The 26,907-nt window shown below is 42.6% G+C and overlaps 1 protein-coding gene across 33 annotated transcripts in view; it reads left to right on the top strand.

The window, feature by feature from the left end:
- Positions 1-26,907, top strand: part of ADGRL3 (adhesion G protein-coupled receptor L3) — a 490,266-nt gene that overhangs the window by 454,884 nt on the left and 8,475 nt on the right. For 13 of the 33 annotated variants that reach the window (XM_072928616.1, XM_041716089.2, XM_030271742.4 and 10 more), the window contains 4 exons: positions 1,947-2,043; positions 17,624-17,752; positions 21,181-21,198; positions 23,241-26,133. In XM_072928616.1, the coding sequence (XP_072784717.1) occupies positions 1,947-2,043; positions 17,624-17,752; positions 21,181-21,198; positions 23,241-24,046 (1,050 nt within the window). In that variant the 3' untranslated portion in view covers positions 24,047-26,133. Of the gene's footprint in view, positions 1-1,946; positions 2,044-15,766; positions 15,841-17,623; positions 17,753-21,180; positions 21,233-23,240; positions 26,134-26,907 lie in introns of those variants that run through there. The other 20 variants (XM_030271763.4, XM_030271762.4, XM_030271758.4 and 17 more) reach the window with 9 other exon arrangements.

The raw sequence follows: 26,907 nt of genomic DNA, 5'->3' as shown, positions 1-26,907 counted from the left end.
CAGTTTTGAAGCTAACTTGTGTGTAGAGGTGCAGATTTATGGATGAAGAGTTCATATAAAATGAAGAAGCTTATTTCTTAATCAATAGAAACCAAACACAAATTTATTTAGTATTAGTAATGGAAGTAATTATACATGACAGTTCCACTATTAAATTATAAAAGACATGCAGTGAGTAACAGCTTATAACTTTCCAGGAAAACCTAATTTGCAAGTTATGTCTTGGAGCAAATCATTATTTATTTGCAGTGGTTTCCAAGATGTCATCCAAAAGCTCTGTTTCAGTGTTTTCATAGGTCTGGTAGCTATGCAGAGCAAAAAAAAAGCAATAGAATATAGAAACTCTCTGCCATCAAATCCCAGTAATGTCCAAAACTCAAAATATCCAGCAACATTTAGGTGGCTGATTTGAAAGCCGCTGGTGTTACAAAACTTAGCTGCTGTCCTGGTGCTCTCCTCTCCAAGAAGGGTTGACTTTAATGGTCCCCTCCTCTTACCAGTCCCAGCACAAGAGAAAAGCCCTTTTGAGGGTGAACTGAGTCTTCTGGCAGCAATCCCGTTGTGGCAGGTGAGGTCTGAGGCACTAAGGAAGATTATTTTGCCTGCAGAAGTGTGTCCTGGAAGGGATGGAAGTTCCTAAGGTCTGTTGTAGCCAGGAGAAACCTCACACAAGTGATGGAGAGTAGATGGAGATAAGTCTGAGTTGTTGAAAGCATCAGCTCCTATCTTTACATAGAGAAGACCATGAGGAGGAAAGCTTCTAAAATCCCTTTATTCTCTGAGAAGCTCATAGAAAACAGAATAATTAATCTACAATGGATCATGTCAGAGAAATACAATAAATTAAATGTCCAGGTGAAAAATAATTACTTTAAAAGGTCATGGGCCTCATGTCACATGGTACTTCCATTTATAGAGGGCTAATGCATTATTAGGAGATGCTGTTTTATCATGGTTAAAGAGTAATCTAGGACTTTGCAGCCTAGGACCATATGATTAGGCCTTGGTAAATCTCTCATGGCTAAAATCTTACTATGGAAACCACTGGATCTGTGGCCTGTCACAATTGGAAAAAGGCTTCCCAGTCCTCCAGACCACCTACCATCGTTTTCACACAGCCAAGGAAAACATCCATCAGAGTCACAGACATGAGGTGAGGGAGAGTTTCCCTGGGACACCTGGGTCCAGTCACCTTCATGCAGGGATTGGGATTGAACTGCTCACAAGATGCATTTTGGCTGATTTTTTTATATTTGGCAAGGTCTGGTTGGGGAGGAGTGAGACAGTGATTTAAATGCCACAGAGGCAGATACTTCACAGCATATTTGAGGAACAAAACAGAAGGCCAACATATTCAGGACACTTTTGCCAGTAGCAGAAGCTATACAACAGATGGCAAAACCATCACAGATTTTTCAGTATGGGAACAGAAGTCATTCATTTGTGAGGATTTTTTGCCCCTCTAAAACCCTCAAAATGGAAAATAGCTGTAGAAAACTTCTGTTCATTCAGGGACACCAAGACACAAATAAAGTCTTCTGTTACACTTCACAAAAAATAAGAAACAAGTTTTCTGAGTATGAGAAGCACACGTGCTTCTGTGTGTATGGGTTATTTTTCCATTATTTGGTGCTATATTGGTAGACCTGTAGCTGGCATGGGTCTGGGTTTCTCTCATGCATGATTTTTTTTTTTTTAATTAAGATGTAAGCAATTAAATTACACACTTTTTCTTTGAGGTAGGCATTTCAACTACAAAGTAAGTCTGGCAGGGTCTGGTATGCATGAGGCAGGTTACAACAAAACAGCAACTGCTTGCTTACAGCTGGCTAGAAGCAAGTCTCATCCAGAGCTAGACATGCCAGTAGCCATCCTTAGTGAGGCAGAAAGAAACCTCTCTACAGCTGCTAAAAATTCATTGCCTGCTGTGCTTCAATCCCCTTCAGAGCCGGATTCGTAGGATGTGGAATGACACAGTTCGAAAGCAGTCCGAGTCTTCCTTTATTACTGGAGATATAAACAGTTCAGCTTCACTCAACAGAGGTAATTATAAACTGGATTTCATATCTCTAACTCTTCTGATGGCTTTAAGGAGTCTGAAATGTGTTGCCTCTTTGCCCCCTACCTTTTCCTCCTCACCCCAAACGTCACTGGACCCTGTTCTACCACCCAAGAAATGTTACAGTGATAAATGGGAGGAGATTTTATGGTGGTTGTTGCCTTCTTTTTCTTTTCCTTTTCTTTCTTTATTTCTACAAGTGCATTTTCAAGAATTGTCATCTCTGGAAGGAAGTTAGGAAAAGTAAAAAAGAGCAATGAAGTTAAGTTGAAATCTCCCCTTTCCCTCAGAAAGCTGCTAGTGCCAGAAGCTGCTGCCATGTCAGGCCTCGTTGCTGACAGTGAAAATGGGCCATTACAGCTCTTTACAGCCTGTGTTAAGCATCACAGGAGTCCTGACTATCCTGCATATGTAGCAATACTGTCATCTTTACAGAAGCAAAAGTGAACAGCAGAACATAGACGTAAGGAAAAACTGTGCTTGGAACAAAATTTTCTGTGTTGGTGTTAATATACCTAGTTTGAAGAACTGACTGATGTGAACTTTATAGACATCTGTGGAGGAAAGGCTATCAGAAATGTATATACCAAACAAAATGTGGTGTCTGGCACAAGAGGAAATATGAACAGCTTTTTTAAACCAAGTGTTTTTCAGGGAGCTATAGGAAAGAAGCAGTAACAGAATACCAGAAAAAGAGCTTCAAAGGTTGTTTCCTTTCTCTTCCAGTACAGCCACTTTATGAATTAACCTTGAGCAACCAGATGCTAAACTCTGTTTTGTGTTATCTGTCCAGTTGATGCTGAAATTAAGAGAGAGTAGAATTGGGATTATTTGGCCTAGCTGTTCTCTCATGATGATGAAAATCAAATGTATTTCCAGTCCTGATGGTTGGTCTGCAAAGCTCAACTGAGAATTGAGTTGAGACTTTGGTTCCTATTCAATCTTTATTCTCAATGAATGCCCACTGACTTTAGGGTGAGTTTTGCCTGAGGATCAGCTTGAAGGATTTTGACTGTGCTGAGTAATATGAACTGAGTGCTGGGGGAACTAGGATATATGATTCTGTTCTCTGAGCATTACACATGCTGCCCAAATCAGTGCAAAGGGGGAAGGCAGTGTAATATGGAGCTGTCCTGTTCTTCAACTCACTGGTCTTTTTTGTGCCAGGATATTTTCCCTTTGCACTGAAGATTCATTAATAAAGTTGACTATAATATTCCATTACTGCAAATGCCTGATTTATCCACGTACATTGCCCTGACCTCTCTCTCTGTCTCCGCATTAAAGACTGCAGAGCAGCAGTCTGGGTCTAATGGAGTCGGGAATTGGTTGTCACACAAAGGTTCTACCAAAAGCCACTGTCTCCCTCAGCCATCCATCCCGCTGCTCCATCTCAGTGGCAAACCAAAATGTGTTATGCATGAAATGTTTGCTCCTTTAGTTAGCACAGAAGCTGAACTTGCTGTCTGATGAAGCTGAGGTTACCAAGGGATGTGTTTTAGCAAACAGGATCTTCTGGACTTGTTAGCAAAAGAAAGGTATCACTCCGTTTTTTTGCTTGTGCACTTTTTTCTGGGCCATGAAGGAAGTATGACTATCAACTGGGACAAGTGAAGAGGTTTAAGTGGGCAATATTCATCCCAGTGTGGTGAGAGCCTGCTACAGTATGTGCCTATTATTTAAAGGTCAGTTGGGAAATGAACTGGCAGGGGAAGCATCTTCAAAGCAGGTTTCCTCCAACTATTTTCCCTGTGTAACACCAGATGAGGTGAATCACCTGATGGACCTGTATCTACTGTCTACAGAAGCAGCCTGATAAGTATCTTATAAGGGAAGCCTTTTAGGTGGAATACTGAAGTGACTTGAGTAAGTTTTATAATTCTACAGTCATTCTCCCTATTTTTCACATAGGCAGGCACTATTTGTTGTTGGGTTTTGGGGGATTTTGTCTGGTAAACAGAAGTATTTGTAAAGTGGAGATTAAAAATATTTCTATGGGAGATGGTATCTCCAAAGCAGCAGGTGGTCAGTTCCACATGGAAAAACACCTGACATCAACAGCAATCCCAGCTGCATATACCTGGACTCCAGGTATTTCTCCCTTTAGCCTGTTTATTTCAGCTGAAAAGCAACATTTGTGGTCTTAGGGCTTTCCACAGAGAAAACTCTCCAGAAAACTGCAGCCTGAATAGAGCAATGGGGCAATGTGTTTTTTTACAGTTCTTGTATTACTCTTAATATTTACATATCTATTCATCTTTAAAGGAGCTGTTTCATTTCTGTTTTATTTAAAGGCATGCTATTAAGGCTCGGGGGATTCAAATGTGAGCCTTGAACTGTATGGTCAGTAACTTTCCCTGCCTGAGGTTGATACAACAGTGTCCTGTTCCCACTCCAGCCTAGACACCTTTTGCACAAAATTATCTGTATTATCCCAAGTTAAACATTCTACAGGTGCTGGCATTTTCCCCAGAGCCTTCAGAGAGCAGTCTGTGTTATAAAACAGGAAGAAAATTATCCTTTTCCCCCAGAATTATCCTAGCATCCAGGTCTTGGAGCTTAACTCCACTTCTCCATGTCCTGGGCCAGCAGTGAGTTTTAACCTTTCTGCTGGGGGAGCAGAAACTAGCCCTCATTGAAACCTGATACCATTCATCATATTCACAGCCTCCTGCCACATGGTAACATCCCAGGCAAGACTGCTCTGCCTATCCCTATTTCCTGTATGATGACCTGCTTTTCTGTATGACATCTCATCCCTTCTTCCTTCATGTACCTCCTGGGTATCAGTCTGGAATATGGTGTCTGTGTTAGTGCATCCTTCCTTTAGACATACAGCTATGTCCTTTTTGATTTAGCAGGTAATACACTGCTTATGGCTCTTTTCAGCTTCACATTCTCTTTTACCTTCTATTCCCCCCTCTCCCTGCCAAAGTAATTGACCATAATGTTACTTTTCTTATTCTCATTTATGACACCAAGAATTTCAGGCATAACTCCAAATATGCCTGATTAAATGGGTTCTGAAATGAAAACTTTACTCTGACCTAAGGCATACAAGACGCTTTCAGATATTTCCTGAAAGTAGCATTTAATTATTGATTAGTAAAAAGTATGTCTGGCTTTGTTTCCCCTTGCTGCTCATTATGGCTTCGTAGTGATGTGGATTTGGGGTTGTTATACCACTGAAATCAGGAGGAAGGGAAGAGAAACTGGCTGTGGATTTCCTTTTTTACTGTTGAATGAAGAGCATGCCTGTCCAGCCCAAGATCATGTTCTCAGTTTCAGGATCCAGGGGGAATCCTGCTCCTTATATTCCCACTCTGCAACTCTGTCCAATTTTTCACACCCTGGGTCTGGCTGCATACTTCTTCCATGTATTTCACATCCAACCTGTGCTCTACATTTATTTTCCTAGTGCTGAAAACTTCAGAGGTGTAAAAGCTGAACCAAGCTGATTACCTCGTAAGTGGGAGAAAGAAGTTTCCCTTTGCCTGCAGGGTGTTTGGTGTGTGATCTTAATGCAGGCACTTGGATGCAGTGCTGAAGAAGCAGTACAAAAGGAATGCATGTAGGATGGGCTGTTTGCTGGAGTTCAGTACTTTGCAGGCTCAAAAGTGGAATATATGAAGGAAAAGCAACTGGGTACATCCAGTTGGCCATCTCAGGATTGTGAGGGATGGGTCTGTTTGCACCTTTGGAGTGTTAATGTCAAAAAGCTCTGGGATAGCTCAGCCAGCCTTGCAAACACGTAGTCATAGCATGGAACAGCAATGTGACACCAGCCTATTTTTATCCATGTCTTTATCCATGTCTAGGTGAGAGGCAATACAGTAATTACTGTCTCTCTTTGGATATGAGACAACTGGGTGAGAAAAAAAATCTTTATGAACTATGTGGTACTTTGTTACCCTTCAAGTTTTCAAGCTGGGGGAAGGGAGGTGGTGGTATGATTTTTTTTTTACAGGAAAAGTGGAAGTTATCTGTTAAAGGAGGGCCTGTTCCTTGTTTTGGTGAGGCTCAAGAGCAGCAGAGACAATGAGCTGTGTCACTGGTGCAAGGCAGTGTATTGTAAAAGGAAAATGCTCCGATGGAGTTGTGTCTATCAAGTCAAGTTAGCACATAGTAGTTTTTTCCTGTTCAGGGAAATAACTTGAAGCTAGGAGTAAAGCCACCAGATTTCACAGAGAATAGAAACTGCTCCAGAAGTGCATTATGTTGGGTCAAGTGGTCTTCTCCTGCTGTAATGCTCTGACTCTTAGTTTATAAACTAGACAGCAAATAGAATAGTTTATCCCAATAGTGGTCCTGCTATAGAAACAGGAGTGTGTACACCTCTTGTCTATTAGCTATATATATATATATATATATATATGCTTTATGTCCATCCACCCAAAGTACTGCTTGCCATCCCCACCACCCTCATCCATGGAGTTCTAGAGGCACTTCCTGGTGGTCTGCATTGCTGCTCCTCTAGGCTGAAGGAAAAGAAACAGCAGGGAACTGTAAGAGCAGAGTTGTTTCATGAGGGAGAACACCTGGGAGCCGAGGGACAGTCAAACACAATCCAAACCCCCAGTGAGACCTCATTGTGCCATAGGGGATTGAGCCAGGAGGCAGAGCCCTGGACAAGGTGATACAAGGTCCAGACCAGGAGATACTGGCAGAGGCAGGGCTGGAAGCTGAGCCACAAGGCAGGTCTAAGATTCAGCCAGGAGCCAGACACAAGGCAAGGCTGGGTGCCCAGGGCTGAGCAGGGCTGTGGCTTCCTGGTGGGTCTCATCAAGATCACTGAAGCCTCCAGGGGTCGTAAGGAGCTCAAAAGCTGCTGCAGATTGGAGCCCAGGACCCCTGGGAGCTCTTCCTGCAGGATGGCAAGTCTTGAATACACATTCATCCATGAGGCTTTAAGGGTCCATTCATGAGGGAGAGGTCCCTTGCCAGCAAACCCCATCAGAATCATCACAAAGCCCTCAGATCCCCAGTATTGGCACAACAAATATTGTCCCTGACTAGGAAAGCCGTGTTCATTCCCTGTTTGCTGCCATTCAAATGGGCTGAAATGGGAAATGGAAATGAGGGTTTGTCTCTCCCCCTTGCTTTTTCTTCCCAATGCATAACTGCTGTTGCATGTTTCCTCTTCAGGGTAGCGTTCCAGAATAAATACTTGATTTCCCTTTGCTATATTATTTCTCCTCTGTGTTTTTATGTCAGCTACAAAGACTTAATCTGAAACACACACAGGAAAAAGGGAAATTATTGCTACTGTTTTCAGAGGTAAGCAGTTTAATGGCAAATTCATGTGGATTTCTTCATAATGAACAGAACAAATTGAGCTCAAATTCAAACAGTGGGAATCTGAGTCAGAGAGGAAAATTAAAATGAAGAACATTAATATCCTGATTTCTAACCCAACCGAGACCTGATTGTTTCCTAAATGAAATCTCCCATCAAATTCCTTCCACCCACCCAAAAATATAATTAAGCTGTGATTTCCAGGCTGAAATTGTATCTGCACTGTGAATTCAGCAGGGACAACTGTGTGTGTAGTAGAATTGTTTTCAGGTGAATTTACTTTCCTGCATTTTTCAGAAGCAGTTATTTAGAAAACACCAGTAGAAGGTTAAATTCTTCCTTTGGTAGGAGTCTGTCACTGTGAAAGACAGGAGGTATAAGTTAACATTGAGACTGTGCAATGAGTCAGGTTTTGATCACCAAATCTGCCCTTTCTGCTGAGAGATGAGGGCTGCTGGATGTGTGTCAGTGCTACGAGATCAAGAAGTTTCAGTTTAGCTGTCTGCAGGTGTGGTGGGTGCCATGGTGTGGAAATAATTGGCCAATACAGCAGTGAAAGCAGGGTGGAATTTGGTGTGGTAAAAAGCACAGGCAAGCAGGGGAGGAGGGGAATATAAAATTAAAAAAAAAAAATTAAAAAAAAAAAAAAAGGAGCAGAACTGGGTTCCCCAGGGATCTTAAACCCCATCCCTAGTACACTAACCCATTTGCCAATGCTGACCCTTTGCTGCCTAGATAAAGCAGAGAGAAGGTGGAAGTTTGGACAGTGGAAGTGCTACTGTTGTTATGCATCAGCCTTTCTCAAGATGCTTGTTTGCTCCTTGATGGATTAATGTGACCAGCGTTACAGAGATTTCTGCTAAATTTATGTTGCATATAAAACAAATAGCAAGCACCCAAGTTCTAGGAGAGGTGGAAGTGCCTCTACTCATCTTGATAGGATATTCAGAGGACACCACCAAATGATCTATCACAGTCTGTCTACACACTTCTTACCTACTCTGATAAACACCTATGGCTTTTCTTGTGGCTTGAAGATATTAGAGAATAAATACTTCCTCTGCTTTCTTTCCATTTGTTGTCTTTTTTTACAGTTGGCAGCAAACAGTGCTCCAGTTTCTCCTGTTAAATCAGTCATCTTTCATGTCATTTCTTTCAGAGAGGTCATTTTAGGGTGTGGGGACTTACTCATTTTAAATTAATGTGTTGTGGCTACATGAACATGCATGTTGGCAGCAGTGTTAATGGTCACTTTTTTTTCCATTATTTCTTGTTCCTGTTGTGGTTCTGGGGTAAGCAGGTTCAGTGCAGAGGACTCGCAGGATGCCCTAGGTGCCTGCAGTTGCTCTCTTTGTTCATGAATGCAGCTGTAGATACCTAAAGGGAACTCACCAAAATATTAATGGATATAAAAATACATATTATTCTTGGTTTCTGAGCGCTTAACAGCTCAAAGACAATTGGGCTAAAGAAAAGTGTCTGTCTTCTGCAGAAGAAGATTTTGGTCTTGTGAGTACCATCACCGCGCAGCTGGGTATGTGGTGCGGAGCAAGAGCCACGTCTGTTTAAAACTGAGCATCCCCTGGAGATGCTTTAAAAGCTTTCAGCTCTGTTTTCAGTCATGCTCAGGGTTTGATGGATGTAAATGCAGAGGAATTATCAAAGCTGAACCTGGGATGGCCCTTGGCAGGGACAGCAGCCTCAGTGACCGTTCAGAGACCATCGTCTGTCAACGTGCAAATCTCACTTCTTCATTGTCATTGCTTCAAATCTAAAATGTGGCACTCTCCCCCCAAGCTATCCTTTGTGCAGAGTGCTGAGAGGTGTCAGTGCCTAATGGTGTCTGTGCTGACCATTGCTGAGTTGGCAGGGGCAACCTGCTGCATGAACCTGAGGGATGCAGCAGTCCCTGCTCTTGAGCATCGTCCTTCACATTGCTAAGACCTTAGTCCTGGGAAATTTATTCTGTGTTTCAAGGGGTCCATCGGTCCTGGAGCCTGGAGATCTCTGGTTTAGCCACAAACAGCAGCAGTAGTGCCAGTCTCTTCCCCCTCTGGAATATGATTAGATGTTCAGTTTCTATTTTTTTTTAAGTCAAGGCTGCTACCTGAGAAGGGGATTTTTGGAGGTGCTGGTTGTTTGGTGGAAATCAAGGGGTAAGAAGCAGCACTTCACTTCCTGACAGCACTTCTCTGCTAATCCAAATGCAGCCTGTGGCCTGTTTTGCAGCATCTCATCCATCCACAGTTGCTCAAATGCTGCAGCTCCTACTCTTCACTGGGCAGATTGCTGTTCAAGGGTGCTCACTATCCCAGCACCCTGGGTGCTTGTAGTAGTGCTCACAACTTCAGGGACAGCCTGCAAAAGAAATACCATAGTTAATGTATACCAGGACTTCAAAACTTCCATTTTACCCACTGCAGGAGGCTGTTCCTTTACCTCCCCATCTCCCCACCACTGGCAGTTTCCTATTGAAACTCTGGTTTCATTCCTCCTGCCCTTCTGCATCTTCTGTTCCCCCTGTGACTCTTACAGACACACTTACTCTCCCCTGGCCCCATGGATACCTCTTCCTGGGAGCCATTGCCCAGATGGAGGGTGTGTTTGGATGGAGTAACCCACATCCCATTGCACCAGTTCTGTCACAAGGGATTGCTGTTTGTAAGCCAAAGAATCTCTGCAACCCTGTTAAGCAACTGTTGATTTGGCTAAATGTCAGCAACTGGCTTCAAAATGACCAATCCTGATAATCACATGTAAAGTAAAGAAAAGTTCCAGGTAGGTGACAACAGAGGAATATTTTCTCTTTGTAAGGGAAAGTCATCAGCCTTTGGACTATCCAAATTGATTCTGGTGGTTTTTATCTCACTGCCCCCCCGCTCCTCTCAATCAGCTGTACATTTTATACTAGAAAAAATATGATTTTCTGCATCAAGGATCAAAACTCAGAGAGTTTAACTCCTTTTTCTGCCTATGTGCAAAATTAATCCCATTGTTGATATTCTCCAGGTTTATTTTGCCTCTCTGCTGCCTGGGACTGAGTTAGCTGAGATTTGTTGCAGTGATTTCAGTGAGTGACATGACATTCTTCCTTTGGGAGATATTATGAACTGGCTTTGATTTTAGGATTGACAGCCATATAATTGGAAGTTCAGTCATTAGGTGGATCAGCTTTAAAGAGAAAAAGTAAGGGCAAGGCAATTTCTGAAATCAGAGCAGGCTTTGGGGAGTATTAGATCTCGCAGACTATTGCTGCAGTGCTCTGCTTAATATGGTGACTGTGAAGGAGGAAGGAAGAAAGCATAGCTGCTTTTATAGATTCCTGGAAGCATGGGCCAGTTTTCACCACAGGCAAGGCTCTCTGCACATCTTGGGTAAGGCCTCAGGGGTAGTGAGAAATAATCATAAACAGGACCAATTATGGATAATGCTTGTTTATATAGTCAAGATACAATGTGGTGTAACCCCTTGTAAGGGGTAGTGGTGGTATAAAGAAATGTCCCATCCTGAGACAATGTTTTTGCTCCAGACAGTGAAAAAGTAATTAACAAGTGAGCAAATACTTAAAAATCAATGTGGGCTAGCTGTGTGTTTTGAACATGGCCTGCAGATTATAATCCTGCAGAGGTTTGTAATCTGAAATTATTGCCAAAGAAAGGAAGGGGCAAAGAAATGCTTCCAAAAAATGGGCAAAGAAATACTTTCACTCCCCTGTCTCTGCATAAAAGCACAGGATGTTTCATGTGGCAGAAGATGGCCCAGAGCTTAACAACCTCATTTGCTGAAACTCCATTTCACTGCAGTCAGTATTAATAGCTTCACAATGAATAGATTAGATGCTGCAAGTGACAACAAACCTATTTGAGAGAAATTTAATAGCGAAGTTTATTAAAGTTTATTAACTGCATCCTGTTGGCTATTATAAGAACAGAGCTTGATAAATCTAAATGGCAGAGCATTTGTTGGAAGGAACTTGGAAAAATACTGAAAATACCTGTTGTCCTCCAGCAAATATGTGTGATTTTGCTTGTCATAATTGCATTTATTGTTAGAACAAAATTTAAACGTGTGGAAGACCAGGATTCATTAAATACTTGAAAATTCTACCTGTAGAAAAGGACACAGTGGAATGCTGGCAAGAAAAGTCTCAAAGAAAACTAGAGCTTTGACTCCTACAAACCCACTTTTGTTTCCCTGGGAGCAAAATGAAATAAGTTAATACTGAGTGAAGTATAAAAACAGCCAGAATTTACAAACTGAAATCGCTGAAGAGAGGCCCTTCCAGTGACATTCCCGTCTGAGCTATTCACTACACTTTGCGTAAGGCAGCATGTGTTATGGGGTTGTTTTAATTGACACTTAGAGGAAGACTGAGCTCTTACCACATCATTTGTGTCCAAGCTAAACCATGTCCCTTGATAGCTCAGGAGCTCTTTTACTTTCAGAGAGTGGTCCATGTTCTTCCTGGCTGTCACTTGTCCCTGCAGGGCACTCTGAAGTCAAGGACATGATGTGCAAGATGCTGAGGGACCTGGTTCATGGTGGATGTGAACCACAAGATAAGTTGGGTGTTCCAGGAGTCAGAGCAGGCAGGAGTACAGCCCTGTGCTCTTACCTTGTTGAAAGGGAGCCACGTTGCTGGCAAAACAGGGAGGAAACAGGACTGAGATTGATTGAAAACACAGCAGTACATATATTTCCTTCTGAAACAAACAAAAAAAAGCCCAAGAAAATCTACATTTTGGAATTGCTGGGTCAGAGGCAATGAAACATTTTGTTATGACTCAGATGTGCTTTTTCTAAACTATTTCTGTTTCTACGCTAATAAAAAGTTGAAATAATACGAAAAGTCAAAGTCAGCTTTTATACCAGCCAGTCTTCTGGAACAAAAAGTGAAAATGTTTCATTTGGTAAATACTAATTTTGTATGGACATTTTTTAAGCACTGAATAGTTCATCCAATTAAATTTTTAAGCTGGTCCATTCTCCTTTCTCAGCAAAATTTCTTTTCTGTCACATCTTCTCAGCAGTGGAGGAATCTCTCCAATCCCCTGCTAAAATGCACTTACCAAAAATATTTTGATACTCAATTTAAAAGACTACTAGAAATCAAGGAAGATATATGATGGTGGTGTTGCCTGTGCAGACAGATGATCCCGGTTAAAGCAGTGCTTCTCAAACGCTTTCAGCCAGGCAGAACCATGGTGAGTAATAGTATTATTCAGAAAATCTGGAGGAGCAGTTGAATACATTTCCCTTCCAGCTGGGTAGACCATGCAGATGATTCAAGGTAACCTGTGTGGCTTTGTCAGCCAGCTGCCCACAAGAAATTTTTTGAATTTTGTTCCTGAGTGATGCAGTCTAGAGTCTGGCAACATGTGCTTGTCATCATAATTTTCATCCTTTGCTTTCAGTGAGTGAATAAACCACACTTGTGTTTAACAAGGTGCAGTTTTCCCATACAGTCATTACACAAATCTCTTCCAAAAAATTATCTCTACATTCAATGTTGTCCTGCATCAAAGACATCAATTTCTACCTTAGAAAGGAAAGAAAAAGGTTCTATTTGGTTGCATACTATCATTAAAATAATACCTGCTTTCGTAGCCACGGATAGCAGTTAAGTGTAGCTATCTGAATCCTTTGTGTCTGGTTACAGTGATGTTAAAAACTGTGGGATTTTCATCTTCTTTGTCCTGGTTGGTTTTCCTAACCGTTGTTCTTAGTCTGCAAGTCACAAGTGCAACCCTCCAGATCTCCCCCTGCACCCCGAGCACAGGCCATGGCTTCTCCTGGCCTTTTAAATCCAGTACGGCTGGATCTGTGGTGTTTGAACCATGAGGATCACCGATGCTGTGAGAGGGGCAGGAGCATGTGTGTGTTACTCAGCAAATACTTGCCTTCTGAAAGACCATTATTTCTTTCTGCTTGTGATCACAGCCTGCAAATCCTTCACTTGAAGACATCTAGCATCAGCAAGCCTTGAACTGAGTACTGGCCTTTCCAGAAATCCACATTTGAATGTAATTTTGGATATTAGAGCTCACCTAGTTGCTGTGTTTTGCTCTGAACTTTGGTTGACTACCAGTGCAAACAAGAAGATTTGGGACTGTAGTTGTACCAGTGTGGTTGCAGGGAATATTTTTGTAGAGGTGTGAGTTCTGCTGTTAAATGTTTGCTGGTTGTGGTATATCATCATGCTGTAAAAAAGGTGAACCTGTGGGTTTGAACCCATCTTTTTTCCAACCCTGAATTCATGCTCCCACATGTACACAGCATGATAGGAGTTTGGAAACAGAATGCATTTGCTTTCAGTAGGTTGCCTTTGACTAGCAGAACTGAAGGTGATTCAGCACAGCTGGATAGAAGGCAGTTCCCCATACTAAATAAAGAGTGGTGGCTGTGTCCTGGCCTTAGGTGGTTCAGCAGATGGCAAAGGAGGGATTTGTATAGGAGATGCTACTGCTGGAATGCAGGAAAGCAAGAATGACACAGAGCTGTGGGGTTTGCTTGGAGAGGTCTATGTTGCACCACAGATGCTGAGAGCCAAGGATCCAGCAGTAAGTGAATAAATAAAAGTGATGATAACTGCTGCCTGCTGAAGATATTAGGCACATCGCCAACACTGGGCCTGACAGCTGTCAGGGGTCCCATCCCAAGAGTGCTCTGATAGGGAGGAGATTGCAGGTGGTCAACAGGCACTCGCAGCCCTGATGTTTCTGGTTTTTTGGCCCCTGGACAAGCTCTGACCTTTGTAATTGCAGCCCCAGTGATGCAGACCCGCACACAGGATTGCAGAATAACCATCTTTGCTGTCCCCCATGGTGTTTTGGGAGAGCATGCTGCTATGATCCCGTGCTTACTTTTTTGGAGTTTTGTTGGCTTTCTAATACCAAGGCCATTTTCATGCAAATGAGGCCATAGTTTCATAGTCTACCTGCTCCTTCTGCTCCTGCCTCATCTACAGACCTAGTCTGCTCTTCCTAATAGTCCCGTTGGTTGCTATGGCAATGATAAAGTGGTATGAAAAAGCCAGGATGATACTTAAATGTATGTTTGGTATTACATTTTACTTTCTTTCTCCTGGGAAAAAGAAACAAAATAATGAGGTGTTTGGGTTTTTTTGTTTTATTTTGTTTTTTCTTTTGGGGTTTTTTTTGGTGTATTACTGTTTTATCAAAAGCTTTAACTGTGGGCTTTTTGGACCCTGGATGCAATCCTCTCTCAGCACCCTTTCAGGCTGCAAATTTTGCTACTCAAGAGCAAGTAGTAAGAAACAAGAGCCCAAAATTATGAATACAGGGTATATGTAATTTTGTATTTAAGATGCCATAGTTACATTTATTGTGTTGTGCACAGAGTAAGAATTTTACCAGTTCACCATGGTGGGAACCTAAGCTGCAGACTGCTTAGGGCCAATTTGGTCTCTGAAAGTATTGAAAGATATCTGAACGTGTTAGCAGAGGGTTAGTTTTGGGTTTGCACCAGGAGACTTACTCAGCACTGCCATTGAAATTGGCATTTTGAACAGTAAATTAAAAAATCTTAATGAAATCAAGGGAGAGGAAAGCAGAAGATAGAATATTTTTATCAGATGCTGCATACAGGAGTGGGTGGCTGTAGTACCAAGTCCTATCTTTTACACACCTGAGAGCAAAAATGACTTACTTATTCTATATTTTCAACTTTTTTTTTGCCAAATTTGTAGTCAGAATCATGGATCTGTATTAAAAGTTCGCTGAAAGAGCCATATTTCTGTGAATTCAGCTCATTTCAGAGCCCACCATGCTGGCAAATGAAGGCAAGCAAAACCTACATTTAAGTGCTTACACAGGTTGATCCCTTCTTTCTTGTCACAGTCTGAGAGCATCCCTCATGCAAAACAGCTTCTCTTGCCCAGCCATGGGATCAGCTTGTTCCTGCCTGCTGGGGTTCACTAGACAAGATCAGGCCGTGGATATATTGAGATGCTCTTCTAGCAGCTGGCATTTAAAAAACCTCAAGCTAAAGTGCTCAAAAGCCCAACCGTGGGTATATTTTTAATATCAATTCTCATAGGAACTTAGTTGGAGATTGGGTTAAATCTCAGATGGGAGTATTATATCACTTCTGAGTTTATGGCTGGCATTAACTCTGGACTTTCTCATTACTTGTATAAAAATGAGCCCCTTTTTGAATCTTTTGCGGCCTGGCTTGATTAAAAGTGGGATGAAAGCAGAAACAATTTTAATGGCCTTAGTGCTCACTGGTATAAAACTAGCGCAAGCAGAGAAATGATTCCTACAGTCCTTCATCCCAGATGTATGTGAGATTGAGAGAAAACACATTACCAAAAAGAAAGAATTTACTCATTTACCTATTAGTTACTTTCAAGGTTACTTAGTTAAGCGTTCATATAATGTTTTCTTACAGGAGACAGCTTTGTTTCCTTATTTTCAAACACAGCAGCTCATCTTGCTTTCCATCAGCATAGACAAAAATATCAGGTGAGAGAAAACAAGTCTTTCTTTTCCAGCTGCATGTGTCAAGGAGCCTCCCTGGCATGCAGCCCCCATACAACACTGCCTTCTACTTTGTCCTGTGCTCAAAAGACTGATGAAGTGATCTGCTAATGCCATATGCCTGGGGCTGGGAAGTGCTGGGGGATGATGGGGGAAAGGCAAGAAACTGTCTGCTCCCTTCTCTACCTGCAAAAACATGGGGAAATGTCATCCCAGGATTACATACAAGCACGGCAGGAGGCAGCCTCCACCTAGCCTGAGGTTTGGCCAGTTTTTGCCTTTCTGTAAATAATCAGTAGGTGTGAGCTTTCAGAGAACTCCCAGCTAAGGGGATTTCTACTAGCCAGAGGCCCTCAGGATTTATATATCCTCAGCACCTCCATCCAAAGAGATTGTACCCAGTGCCCTACATGCCCCGCAAAAACAGCCTTCACCTCGGCGCAGGGCCACCTCCACACCTAAAAGATGAAAATGGGGTCTCCATGCCTCAGACACTGGTAAAAACATTCCTGAAAGGGTTACTTGTTTTGAGGATTGGGTTTTCAGTTACTTCTTTGGGACTATTAGATGTTGGTGACAGCCTCTGACAGTCCTGTCCTAACTAGCTCTAGTTGCCCTACCAATGACTTACTTTTCTGGTGGAAAGGTTTTGTCTTTACAGTTTAGTCCTGGAGGTTAAAAACCATGGTTTATCCTTCGTGCTCTAGAACATAGTGGAAATGGCCCTGAAGGGCAAGTGTATTTCATTCGGCCATGTCTCTGGAGATTAGAAGAGGTTCAGAGCAAGGGCTTAAAGGTTTTTCATCCTGTAGGTCAGCTGAAAGGTAGGGGGAGACTTTGCTTCCTGGGTTGATGGCTGCAATATGAATTGAAGTAGGTCTTGGTAGCCACCTGCCAAGACACAATGATCCCAAAAAGCACAGGTCCAGAGGCTGCATCTCCAAGGGATAAACCAAAGAGCAAAGGACAACTGTTGGCTGAGTGCTTGGAAACAGCAGCAAAGAGGTGCTGGAGTGGTGAAACAAGGTGTTTGTGGGGCACACAGAGAGCCTCAAGACATGCACTTCGTGGCCACTCTCATTCCTGATAGAAATGCCTGTCAGAGCTGTAGTGTATTCACATTCCAGAATGGATTCAGGTGCTTGTGGATGTTCTTGATGGTGATACCAGAGAAGTAGCTGAAGTGAAACTTGGCCTCCTAGACATGAGAAACAGTTGCTGTCTGAGAAATGCTGAGAGCCTTTGGAGAGGCTGCATTCTCCATCCTTTCTCTTAATTCTGCTTTTTTGATTTAGATGTGATGCAAAGGACTGGTAAAAGAGATCCTAGCACACAGTGGGAGTTGGATGTGCTGTTGTGTGTTAGTCATTATATATTTTTTTTATTATTATTATTCATTTGGCACTTTCCGGAGAGTTTTTTTCCCCCACATTGTGTAGGCTGCCATCTTCCTTTCTTTCTTTGTAGCAAGCATGTGGGCGCAGCCTTGCTTACACTCTGAGCAACTGGGAAACCACCATAAATGTAGCTTATCTGCTTTCTGATACATTTTATTTTGCGTTGGTTTGGATTTGTGCATCGTCAGTAACATCTGTTCTGCTTTAGTGGCATACAGTTTTCCGAGTCTAATTAGCTGGCTGCTTGTAATCAGGACTATTTCAACTGTTGTCATTCTGAATGTTCTTTTTCCCTTTTTTTTAATACCACATTTGCCTGATTGACCTTTTTTGTTGTTTTTTTTCTCTGTCTTTCTATCGGGCTGCTCCAGGAGCCATGGCTAATCATCTTATAACCAATGCTCTGCTTCGTCCTCATGGCACTAACAACCCTTATAATACATTGCTCGGGGAATCGGCGGTCTATAACAACCCTTCTGTCAGCATGTACAACGCACAAGGTGTGCTGGAGTTTCTCTCTAATTTTTCTAGTGAGAATTCCATTTTCTGTGGCTTATTTTGGCCCATTTCTTTCTTTTTTTTTTTTTCCTTCCTTTTACTTTTTTTCTCCTCACGCACACACACTTTTTTTTTTTGGAACTGGGTACAAAAAAAAAAGATCCTTTCCCCTCCTTTTCATTTCGATGCATCTTTCCATCTTCCAGATGCTATTTTTCCATGAGCAATCCAATTCACTTTGAAAGACTCTTTTGTCAGTTTTACTCAAAGCATTCATAGCGTTTTGATTTTGATTTTTTTTTTCCAATCTCCTTGCTTTTGTATTGTTTTGGACTTGTATATGTGTGTGTGTTTTGTCAGACACGTCCATTCCTCTCTTTGTTGTCAGCGCATTTCCTTGTTAAACCATTCATTTCAGAAACAGGAACACCGCTGAAGGTAAGTGAAGCTAAACTGGCCTTTGCCACCAAAGCTGTTCTCATTTGAAATGGCCTAGAGAAATGTGGCCAGCAGTGCACAGGTTTGCACAGGGAGTAAAATGCAAAATAAAACAAAACTGCCCTTGATCTCTAAGAAAAATGACAGTTGAAACAAGAAGTGTAGGTCAGCTCCAAAGAGCAGAGCTGAGATAAGAAATGTTTTGCCGTTTGCATTTATACATTTTATCTGTGTTACTAGGGGGAAAAATAATCAAAAAAAGGTCTAGTGAATCTAGATAATATTTGATATCCTCCTTTTGGCAAAGGAAGGAGACAGGCAGAGTCAGTTGTACCTAATGGAGGTTTCTGCTATGGAAATCACTCTCTTGTCACCTACGTTTGTCTCTGCTCTGGCTTCTGTGGGAAAGGGATGATACTTGTAAGCTGATGCCCTGGTGCTTCTGTGAGGGAGAGGCAGATGTGTTTAAGTAAGGCCTGAGGAGGAGATGGGGAATGTGGAGATCTGACAGCTCCTGTGTCTTGGTGGCTCCATCCTGCTCTGCCCTTTCCAGGGGATTTTTTTTTTTTTTGGTCTTACTTGTAAGGTGGCTGAGTCACTGCAGAGTAGCACTGCATTCCACTGCAAGTGTGCCAGTACTCTGTCAGCTCTCTGCTCTCAATGAAGGCATCACTTCCCAGTAAAGGATATCCAAGAGAGGGAAAATAATGATGGTTATAATGCAAGCAGGAAAGCCCCCTTTGTACTATATGGCAGCATGTTGTTTATGACAGCAACAGATGTCGAACTGTATCAGTAGGGTGTTTACATTCAAAGCACAAGGAGAGCACACGTGTTTGACCTTTTTGCTGTTTATTAGTTTCCTAAACTATGCTAATTTTGTGTAATATATTTGTTTCCAAGAATGTTTTTTTTTAAAAAGGGCAACTGTTAAACATGGAATGCTCTGAATATTAGAAATTTCAGTGTACTGCAAATGTTGAAATGAGCTTTGATGTTCTGACTAGTTTCTTGCGTGATAACCTTGAGGTATGGGATTATTTTAAATCAAATGGCAACAGGTAATGCTGGGTCAGCATTTGTCTTAAGGGGAGGCCTGATGTTCAGGTCTGGGTGCTTCAACTGAACCCAGGTGATGTGGGCAGAAATGTGTGTTACATGTATTTTAATAATTTTGTATTCTTCCAATTTTTAATACTAGAATCTAATACAGTTAGCTGAGCTAACAGAATATTATTCCACAAAAATAGCATAATTTTTTTGCAAGTGCTATTCTGTTCAACACAGATAACTAACAAAGAAACATATCTAGGCTTCATCCATGGGAGATGAAGAAAGAAAATGGGACAAACCTGCTCCCATTTAAGCTCCTGGAGCTTTGCCATTGACTTCAGAGGGAGCAGAACGCAACCCATTCTTTTCAGGAGGCTGAAAGTTAGTTAATGACCACAGAACTGGTATAGCTATTAGTTTTCAAACTGGTTAGGTCCCTGGAGCATTATAAACTGTAAATATAAGGAGATCCCATGACAGAAATGAAGGGTAGCAAAACCAACCAGGCCTAGTGGTCTTGGTGACACTTTGGGGATGCTGCATCAGCAGGAATGCTAAAGCCAGGAGAGTGCATTGTAAAAGTAGATGATGCCATCATCTCTGGGTGTGGTTTGGCTGTGGTTGGCATGCAGTGAGGCTTTGTTAGCTAACACCATCCAACTAACTCATTCCACATCACTAAGGCTGTGACTGTTTTTTTGCATGTTCATGTACTACTTCCGGTGCTGGCCATGGATGGGACAGGACACCCTAAGGAACAAGGAACTGATCTGGTCCACTTGTTTCTTTTCTCCTCCTCAGTTACGTCTTCTAAAATATAGTCTCTGCTTAAGCCAAAGCTGCCATATATGTGGCAGACAATCGCCAGGGGCAGGAAGTCCTAGAAATTACCCATGGAAAGAGGTGGGGAATCAGACCCTAAAAGGCCAAAATGCCATGTTCCAGTGGCATAAGTGATTCCTTGGCAGGACATAAAGTGTAGAGGAAGGAGGAGGTTGTAGGTAAGGGGACGAATGCTCACTGTCATTGGAAACTGAGGGACATACACTGGCTCAAGTCTCTCCAAAGCAGGAAAACATCCCAACACCTTTTGTCAGAACTAATTTTGAGAGAAGGTGCTCACAAGCATTAATGACCATTAACAAGCTCTACTTAAAAATCCAGCATGCCACAGACCACTGAAAAGTGTGAAGCTGAGTGTTATCACTGCCTCTTCATCTTATTCTCTAACTTCTCCTGTTTTAAGCCTTTTTAAAATAGTTTCATTTAGCAATGCCATTATTTAAACTACTATCCCTCTTTTTTTGTTTGTTTGTTTCTTTTTTTGCCAAGTCCATGTAGTTTGCCATATGTTTGGTTAAAGTAAAAATCAGACTTACCAAAGTTTGTAAAATGCCAGCAGCCCCATGATGAGCAAAGTCATACTCTTACAAAGCACTGTTGCAAAAGATGGACGGCAAAACATTTTTAGCAAGGAAACAGATTTCAGTTTCAGCTACCAGGGGTTATTATACCTAACAGTAAGTAAAGCCATTCATTTTAAGACTTTGGAAGTGACAATGACAGTGCCTGTCTTTTCAAGCATGACCGTTACCAGCTTTAGACTTTTCTTAAATTTCCTGGCATTATTTCTTCATTTGTGTTGCACGCTGAACATTTTATAATGACATTGGAAAACAGTTTAAATGTGATATTTTTTTAAATAAAAATGTAGACTATTGACTATTGCGCGTAAAATATTTTTTTTCTGTCTAAAATGTCAATATTTTTAACGTGAAATAAACCTTGTAACAAATTCATGTATTCTGGGCAGTGGAAATTATTTCCGTTAACTCTCTTTTCTGCATATCATCAATTTGCTTTTTACTCATGTTTCTCCTACTGTCGCTGTAAGCTTACTTGTTGTTTTTTCTTTCCTTTTCTTCATGCTGTCGTTTAGAGCCCTACAGAGAGACAAGTATGGGAGTAAAGCTAAACATTGCATATCAAATGTAATTTTTTTTAGTTCACTTTTATTGCATCACATATAGATGATGTAGTTAATAAAGGAAATTAATCTCATAGTTTTGAAATCAGAAGACTATGAATAGACATGTATATATATGTGTATGCGTGTGTATGTATGTATGTATATATATATGTAGTGTACATATATATATAGATGAGATTAGATGATGCTTCCTTTGTTTATTTCTCATTTTTGTGGTATCGTTTACCCAGCATAGTTTCTCATTTAGTTGTGTATGCTTTTTTTTTTTCCAACTTCATGTTTTTATTTGTGAGCTCATGGCATTTTTATACGGTGTGCTTCATTGCAGCCCCCACTCTGTTCTCACCTGCAATGCCTCCCATTTTATTTCTGCACCAAACCCCAGATCTATGCATTGGCAGCTGGAGCGCAGTGCTCAGTGCCTCAATGCATACGTTACTCAGCGTAACCATCAAACAGATGCTGTTGTACCTGTCACCCATTACATACAGCCCTCTCCCAAAAATGCTCACTTTTCATTTCTCCGCAAGCATCGTGACTCGGTTGGAGAGCTTTCACTGTGAAAATCAACGGCTTTGCTCTATGTCTGTGATGGCTAGTTGATTTTTTGGCATAGCTCCCTCATTTGCTGGGGAACTAAGGATACAGCAGTGCCCTCTAAGCTTCAGAAACCCAAAAGGTGACCGACACATTTGGGGCATTTCATTCAAAAGCAAGAAGAAGCCTTCAGTAGCACTTTCCAGCCCTTGACATACAGCAACTACTCCATCGCAGATATAGACTGAATCCTGTATTTTCAGAAGGTACACATGCCATGTACTAAGCATGGTATGAGCAACTGTTCATCTGAAATTGTCACTTTAATGGCTTCTCTGATCCACTGTGCCTTGCTGGGAGTTGCTTGCCGGTTTTTGGCAATGCCTGAAGCCCTTAGCTGAGAGGTTGATAAGTTATTTCATGCATCCCCATGCCTGGAGACCAGTGATCCCAAAAGAGAAAGCATGATGGTTTAACTGCTGGGCCTGATTTTGTTCACCCATTCCCACCATGCTGGCATTGCTTTCAAAGCACTTCCCTGCCATCTCCCATAGTCCTTTGGAAATGAGCTGAGCTCCAGCCCCATGTTGTCAGCGTTGAGACACCTATGCAGATGCAATAAGCAGTTAGAGCGGGGACACCCCAAGACCCTGCTACTTGTCTCATGTTCCCATGAGCCCACCATACCATGGCAGTGATGGTACTTGCTGTAACCTCTGCTGAACCCACTGCTTTAATTTTGCAAATGGAATAGGAGCTATATTTAAAGGCTTCACAAGACCCCAGAACCTCCAACATAAATTGTATTAGACAATCCCCACCTGGCTAATGTGGAGTAAATAATTTTGGTTGTGCCCTTAAGTCAAAGGAGGTAGGGCATTTAGCTTTGTTACAGAAAATCCTGTGCCAGGAAGCACTTTGTGCCTCCCCCTAGCTACTCCCTGAATCCTGCCATTCAGTCCTTATGTCTTTATCCTGACAGCCTGCCTGGCGAAAGGGGAGAGCAGACTTTTTTTTCCTCTAGGAAGGATACACTCCCAAACAAAGTTTTGGTAGTGATTAGCCTGGGCTGCAAATACTTTTCCCTCAGCTGGGAGGAATTGCCCCCCTTCCTCCAAAGTTCCTAGGGCCAGGGCAGTTGGGACCAGCCCAGGGTCATGAATTTTTCAGCTCCCCCAGGAAAACATAGAGCGCAAGAGCTGTAGAAGAATGCTGGCCAGGAGAGGTTATCCTTCCAGCTGGATGTTGCCACATCAAGTCACACACTTGACAGTGCTTTCCATTTTTTTTGGTGGGAAGCCCTTGACCACCAGCTGGTTAGATGGAGCTGCGCCCTCCCATTTTGGCTGCAACGCTCTCCTTGCTGCCCAGTCCCAGCAGCTGCGGCAGCCTAGGAAGGGGGTTTGAGTGTACACATCCCGCATGAGTGTCCTGTTTGTACAAGTCACCCTCTCTTGTGTAATGTTTTTCAGAGGGGCTTCTGAACAATGCCAGGGATACAAGTGTCACGGATACTCTACCACTGAATGGTAATCACGGCAACAGCTACAGCATCGCCAGCGGCGAGTACCTCAGCAACTGCGTGCAAATCCTTGACCGTGGGTACAACCACACGGAGAACGCCCTCGAGAAAAAGATCCTGAAGGAACTCACCTCCAACTACATCCCTTCCTACCTGAACAACCATGAGCGCTCCAGCGAGCAGAGCCGCAACTTGATGAACAAACTCGTCAACAGCGTGGGCGGCGGGAGCGAGGACGATGCCATCGTGCTGGATGACGCCACCTCCTTCACCCATGAGGAGAGCCTGGGCCTGGAGCTCATCCATGAGGAGTCGGACGCCCCGCTGCTGCCTCCCCGGGTGTACTCAGCGGACAACCACCAGCCCCACCTCTACAGTCGGCGTCGCATCCCGCAAGACAACAGCGAGAGCTTTTTCCCTTTGCTGACCAACGAGCACACGGACGACCTGCAGTCGCCCAACAGGGATTCTCTCTACACCAGTATGCCCGCACTGGCTGGCATGCCCATGACGGAAAGCGTCACCGCCAGCACCCAGACCGATCCTCCACCAGCGAAAAGCGGCGGTAGCGATGCAGACGATGTTTACTACAAAAGCATGCCCAATCTTGGCTCCAGGAACCACGTCCATCAACTACACACTTACTACCAGCTAGGTCGAGGCAGCAGCGACGGTTTTATAGTCCCACCAAACAAAGAGGGAACCTCTCCGGACGGCAATGCAAAAGGACCCGCTCACTTGGTCACTAGTCTATAGAAGATTCAGCAAAAATTAAGCAAAGAGACAACTAAAAGCCTCTCCGTAACACTCGGTTTACTGTTCTGAGTTAATCCAAACAGTGGTAATATTGTGTGTACTCCTCTAAATCTTCATGATGTTCAAAAGGAAATTCTCAGACTTTTTTTACTGGAATTTTTAGGCCGGCCCGGAGAGGACAGTAAATTCTGTGCCCCCCTTATCTTCCCATCCTTCCTCCCTCCAGACAGACTTCATTATGTTAATGAAAGAGATAGATAACGGCACACTTCATGGCCTTCTCAAGTCATGCCGTGTTTGTTTAAATAGTCCTTGATGCTGTGTTGCTCTTAATACCAAGGACCTGATTTAAGAGGGGGAAAAAAATAATAAAAGGCCAAAAATGTGCATTTGAAACTAGTAGCGATGACGCATCTAGGTGGGAGCGCTGCGTAAAACAAGCTAGCAAAACTCTTTCTTACCAATCCAGATCACACCATGGGTTATGGTCACTCACAACTTGGTTTCACTGTAGCGCCCTTTGCTGCAGGAGCAAACAAAATGTAAACAAATTTAATGAGATGGAAGGGAATCCTAGAATCCTGTGCTAAAGGAATATTTTACATTTTGCTGTATTAACGGATGATAAAAACTAATGGCAGAAAAAGAGAAACAAACAATTTCTATGTAATGTACAGATACTAGCATTGCACATATAGTCTGCTTTCTGTTCCTCCAGAACTTGCGTCCCTGTTAATGTAGTGGAAAAAAAAAATAAGAACTTTTTTCTGTTGTGCTGGTCTTGTAAGTTTGTCTACCAGTAGGAGCAAGGTTTTTCATAACTCTTTTTTTTTTTTTTTTTTTAATTTTGTTTTGCCTTTTTCACTGCTCCTTCCCTCTGTCCCCTTCCCCTCCCAGTAGAAAAACTCACTGGGCAAAAGAAAACACCCTCAAACATCACTTTCTAAGGACCATTTTTAGTAACACCATCACCATTTCTTTTCAGCCGGGGTGGTCTTTTAATTTCATCACTGTATAACCTTTTTCAGCCGGCATGTTGCCAGCAGACCTTTTTGCAGACTAGAGCAGGGCAAACTTCCTCATTGTCAGTGCACAACCAATGATCCTGACACTAATCCTGTGAAGCATCCTGGCCAACAGCCCCTCAGCCAAGCCCTCGGGTCACATCCAGGGACTGAGAGGAGGTTTTGTAGTCGTAGTGGGGGTTCTACAGGAGACAGCCATTTCCCTGGAGGAGCAAAGGGCCTTCTCAGCTCAGTCTGGTCCCCGGTTTAGGCACTTGTACTGCAGTGGTTAAGAAGAAAATAGATTGACGCATAGTGAGCTAAAAAGTACTTTGCAGTGATTTTTAATTTAAAAAAAAAAAAAAAAGGTCCTCTGTTCATTATTTTGATTATTTTTCCTAACAGGAAATTTATTTATTTTACCGGATTTTTAAGTAACATAGGCTTTCTGGAGGTAAATTAGCAGCACGGAGTATGAATTCTTCTTTTTCTCTTTTCTTTTTTTTTTTTTTTTTTTTAATTTATGATCCATTTTGTACGGTCTCAGCAGTTGAATGACCTCATTACTAATATTTGTTGTAAAAGTGAAGCTTGTTTGCCAACCAATAAACAACTGATCACGATTTAGAAGATACTGTATGTATGTACTATACAATTAATCTCTCTTTTTTTGTCGTCGTTGTTCCTCTCTCCATTAATCTCTTCAGTATGAGTCTCCACTCCTTGCAGCATGGGTGAGCAATGCCGAAGAAAGGAGGCCTAAGCTGAGAAATTTAAGCACAAAGGTTATGCAGCTGTGGCTGACTAGAAAAATCAGGCTGGTGGTACTTGTTTAGGGGCAAGAACAACACTGGTTGACATTTGTTGCAGGTGATTCTAGGTCTGTTTTGTGCCTACTGTATAAAGTAGCCGACGACACACGGATTATTTGAGTATAGTGTTTCATGTGTCATATCTTTTAATCATTGTAATATTTTTCTTTCCTTAATTTTCTTCTTTTCTTTTTTTAAATTTCGGTTTTCTGAGATTAAAAACTGCTGGTAGCATGTCAAAGAGTAAAACAAGTCCCCGTTAGGCCTTCTCGGTCGTTATTTGCTGTCTCTTTATTTTCTTGCTCCGGCCATATGCCAAGCGCCTTCACCATCCTTGGCCACATCATCCCTCCTGCCCCACCTCTGCCAATGGCCCACTGGCACTTTGCTGCTCTCCTCCAGCCTCCCCCTTCAAATCCCTTGAGAGCAATCAGGAATACAGAAAGCCACAAAATTGACTGGAAAGGTTGACAGGGGAAATAACCACCTCTGGATATGATTGGTAATGAATTTTCAGTGATTTCTTGCAAAGCCCTCCCATGGCCTGGGCTTAGGAGCTTGGTGCTACCTCCATCTAAACTGTACCTATCCAAGTCCTGTCATGCTGGATAAAAGCCAAATGGCTTGGAGCAGGTGGTGAGGCACATGTTGAACAAGATAAATGCAACAGCAGCAGATCAGTGGAGCGGTTTCACCCCATCCCGGGCTGTCCTCACACTGGGGCAGTGCTGCTTGGTGTTTCTCAGCAGGGTCTGGTTGGGCAAGAGAACCAGGGCTGGTGGTATTTGGTGGAATCCGTGGCCTACAAAAGAGTCTGGTTCAAGTCACCTGAGTCCTTCCTGCAGCCACTCTGGCCAAAACATCTTGGAGAAGAAACTCCATGTGGGACCATGCACCGGTCACAGCAGTGCCTCTTGCCAGGTCTAGGTTTTGGCAAGGGAACATTTCCTATTGGAATATTGGGGAACCACCTGACTTCATAGCAGAGTAGCCACTGGCCAGCCAGGTTATGCTGCTGCTATTGATGCTGCCTCCCTGTTTCATT

This window comes from Taeniopygia guttata, chromosome 4 (assembly GCF_048771995.1).
Source record: "Taeniopygia guttata chromosome 4, bTaeGut7.mat, whole genome shotgun sequence".
Taxonomy (NCBI): Eukaryota; Metazoa; Chordata; class Aves; order Passeriformes; family Estrildidae; genus Taeniopygia; species Taeniopygia guttata.
Note: the sequence above shows the minus strand (reverse complement) of the source record. Positions and strands in the feature narration are given on the sequence as shown.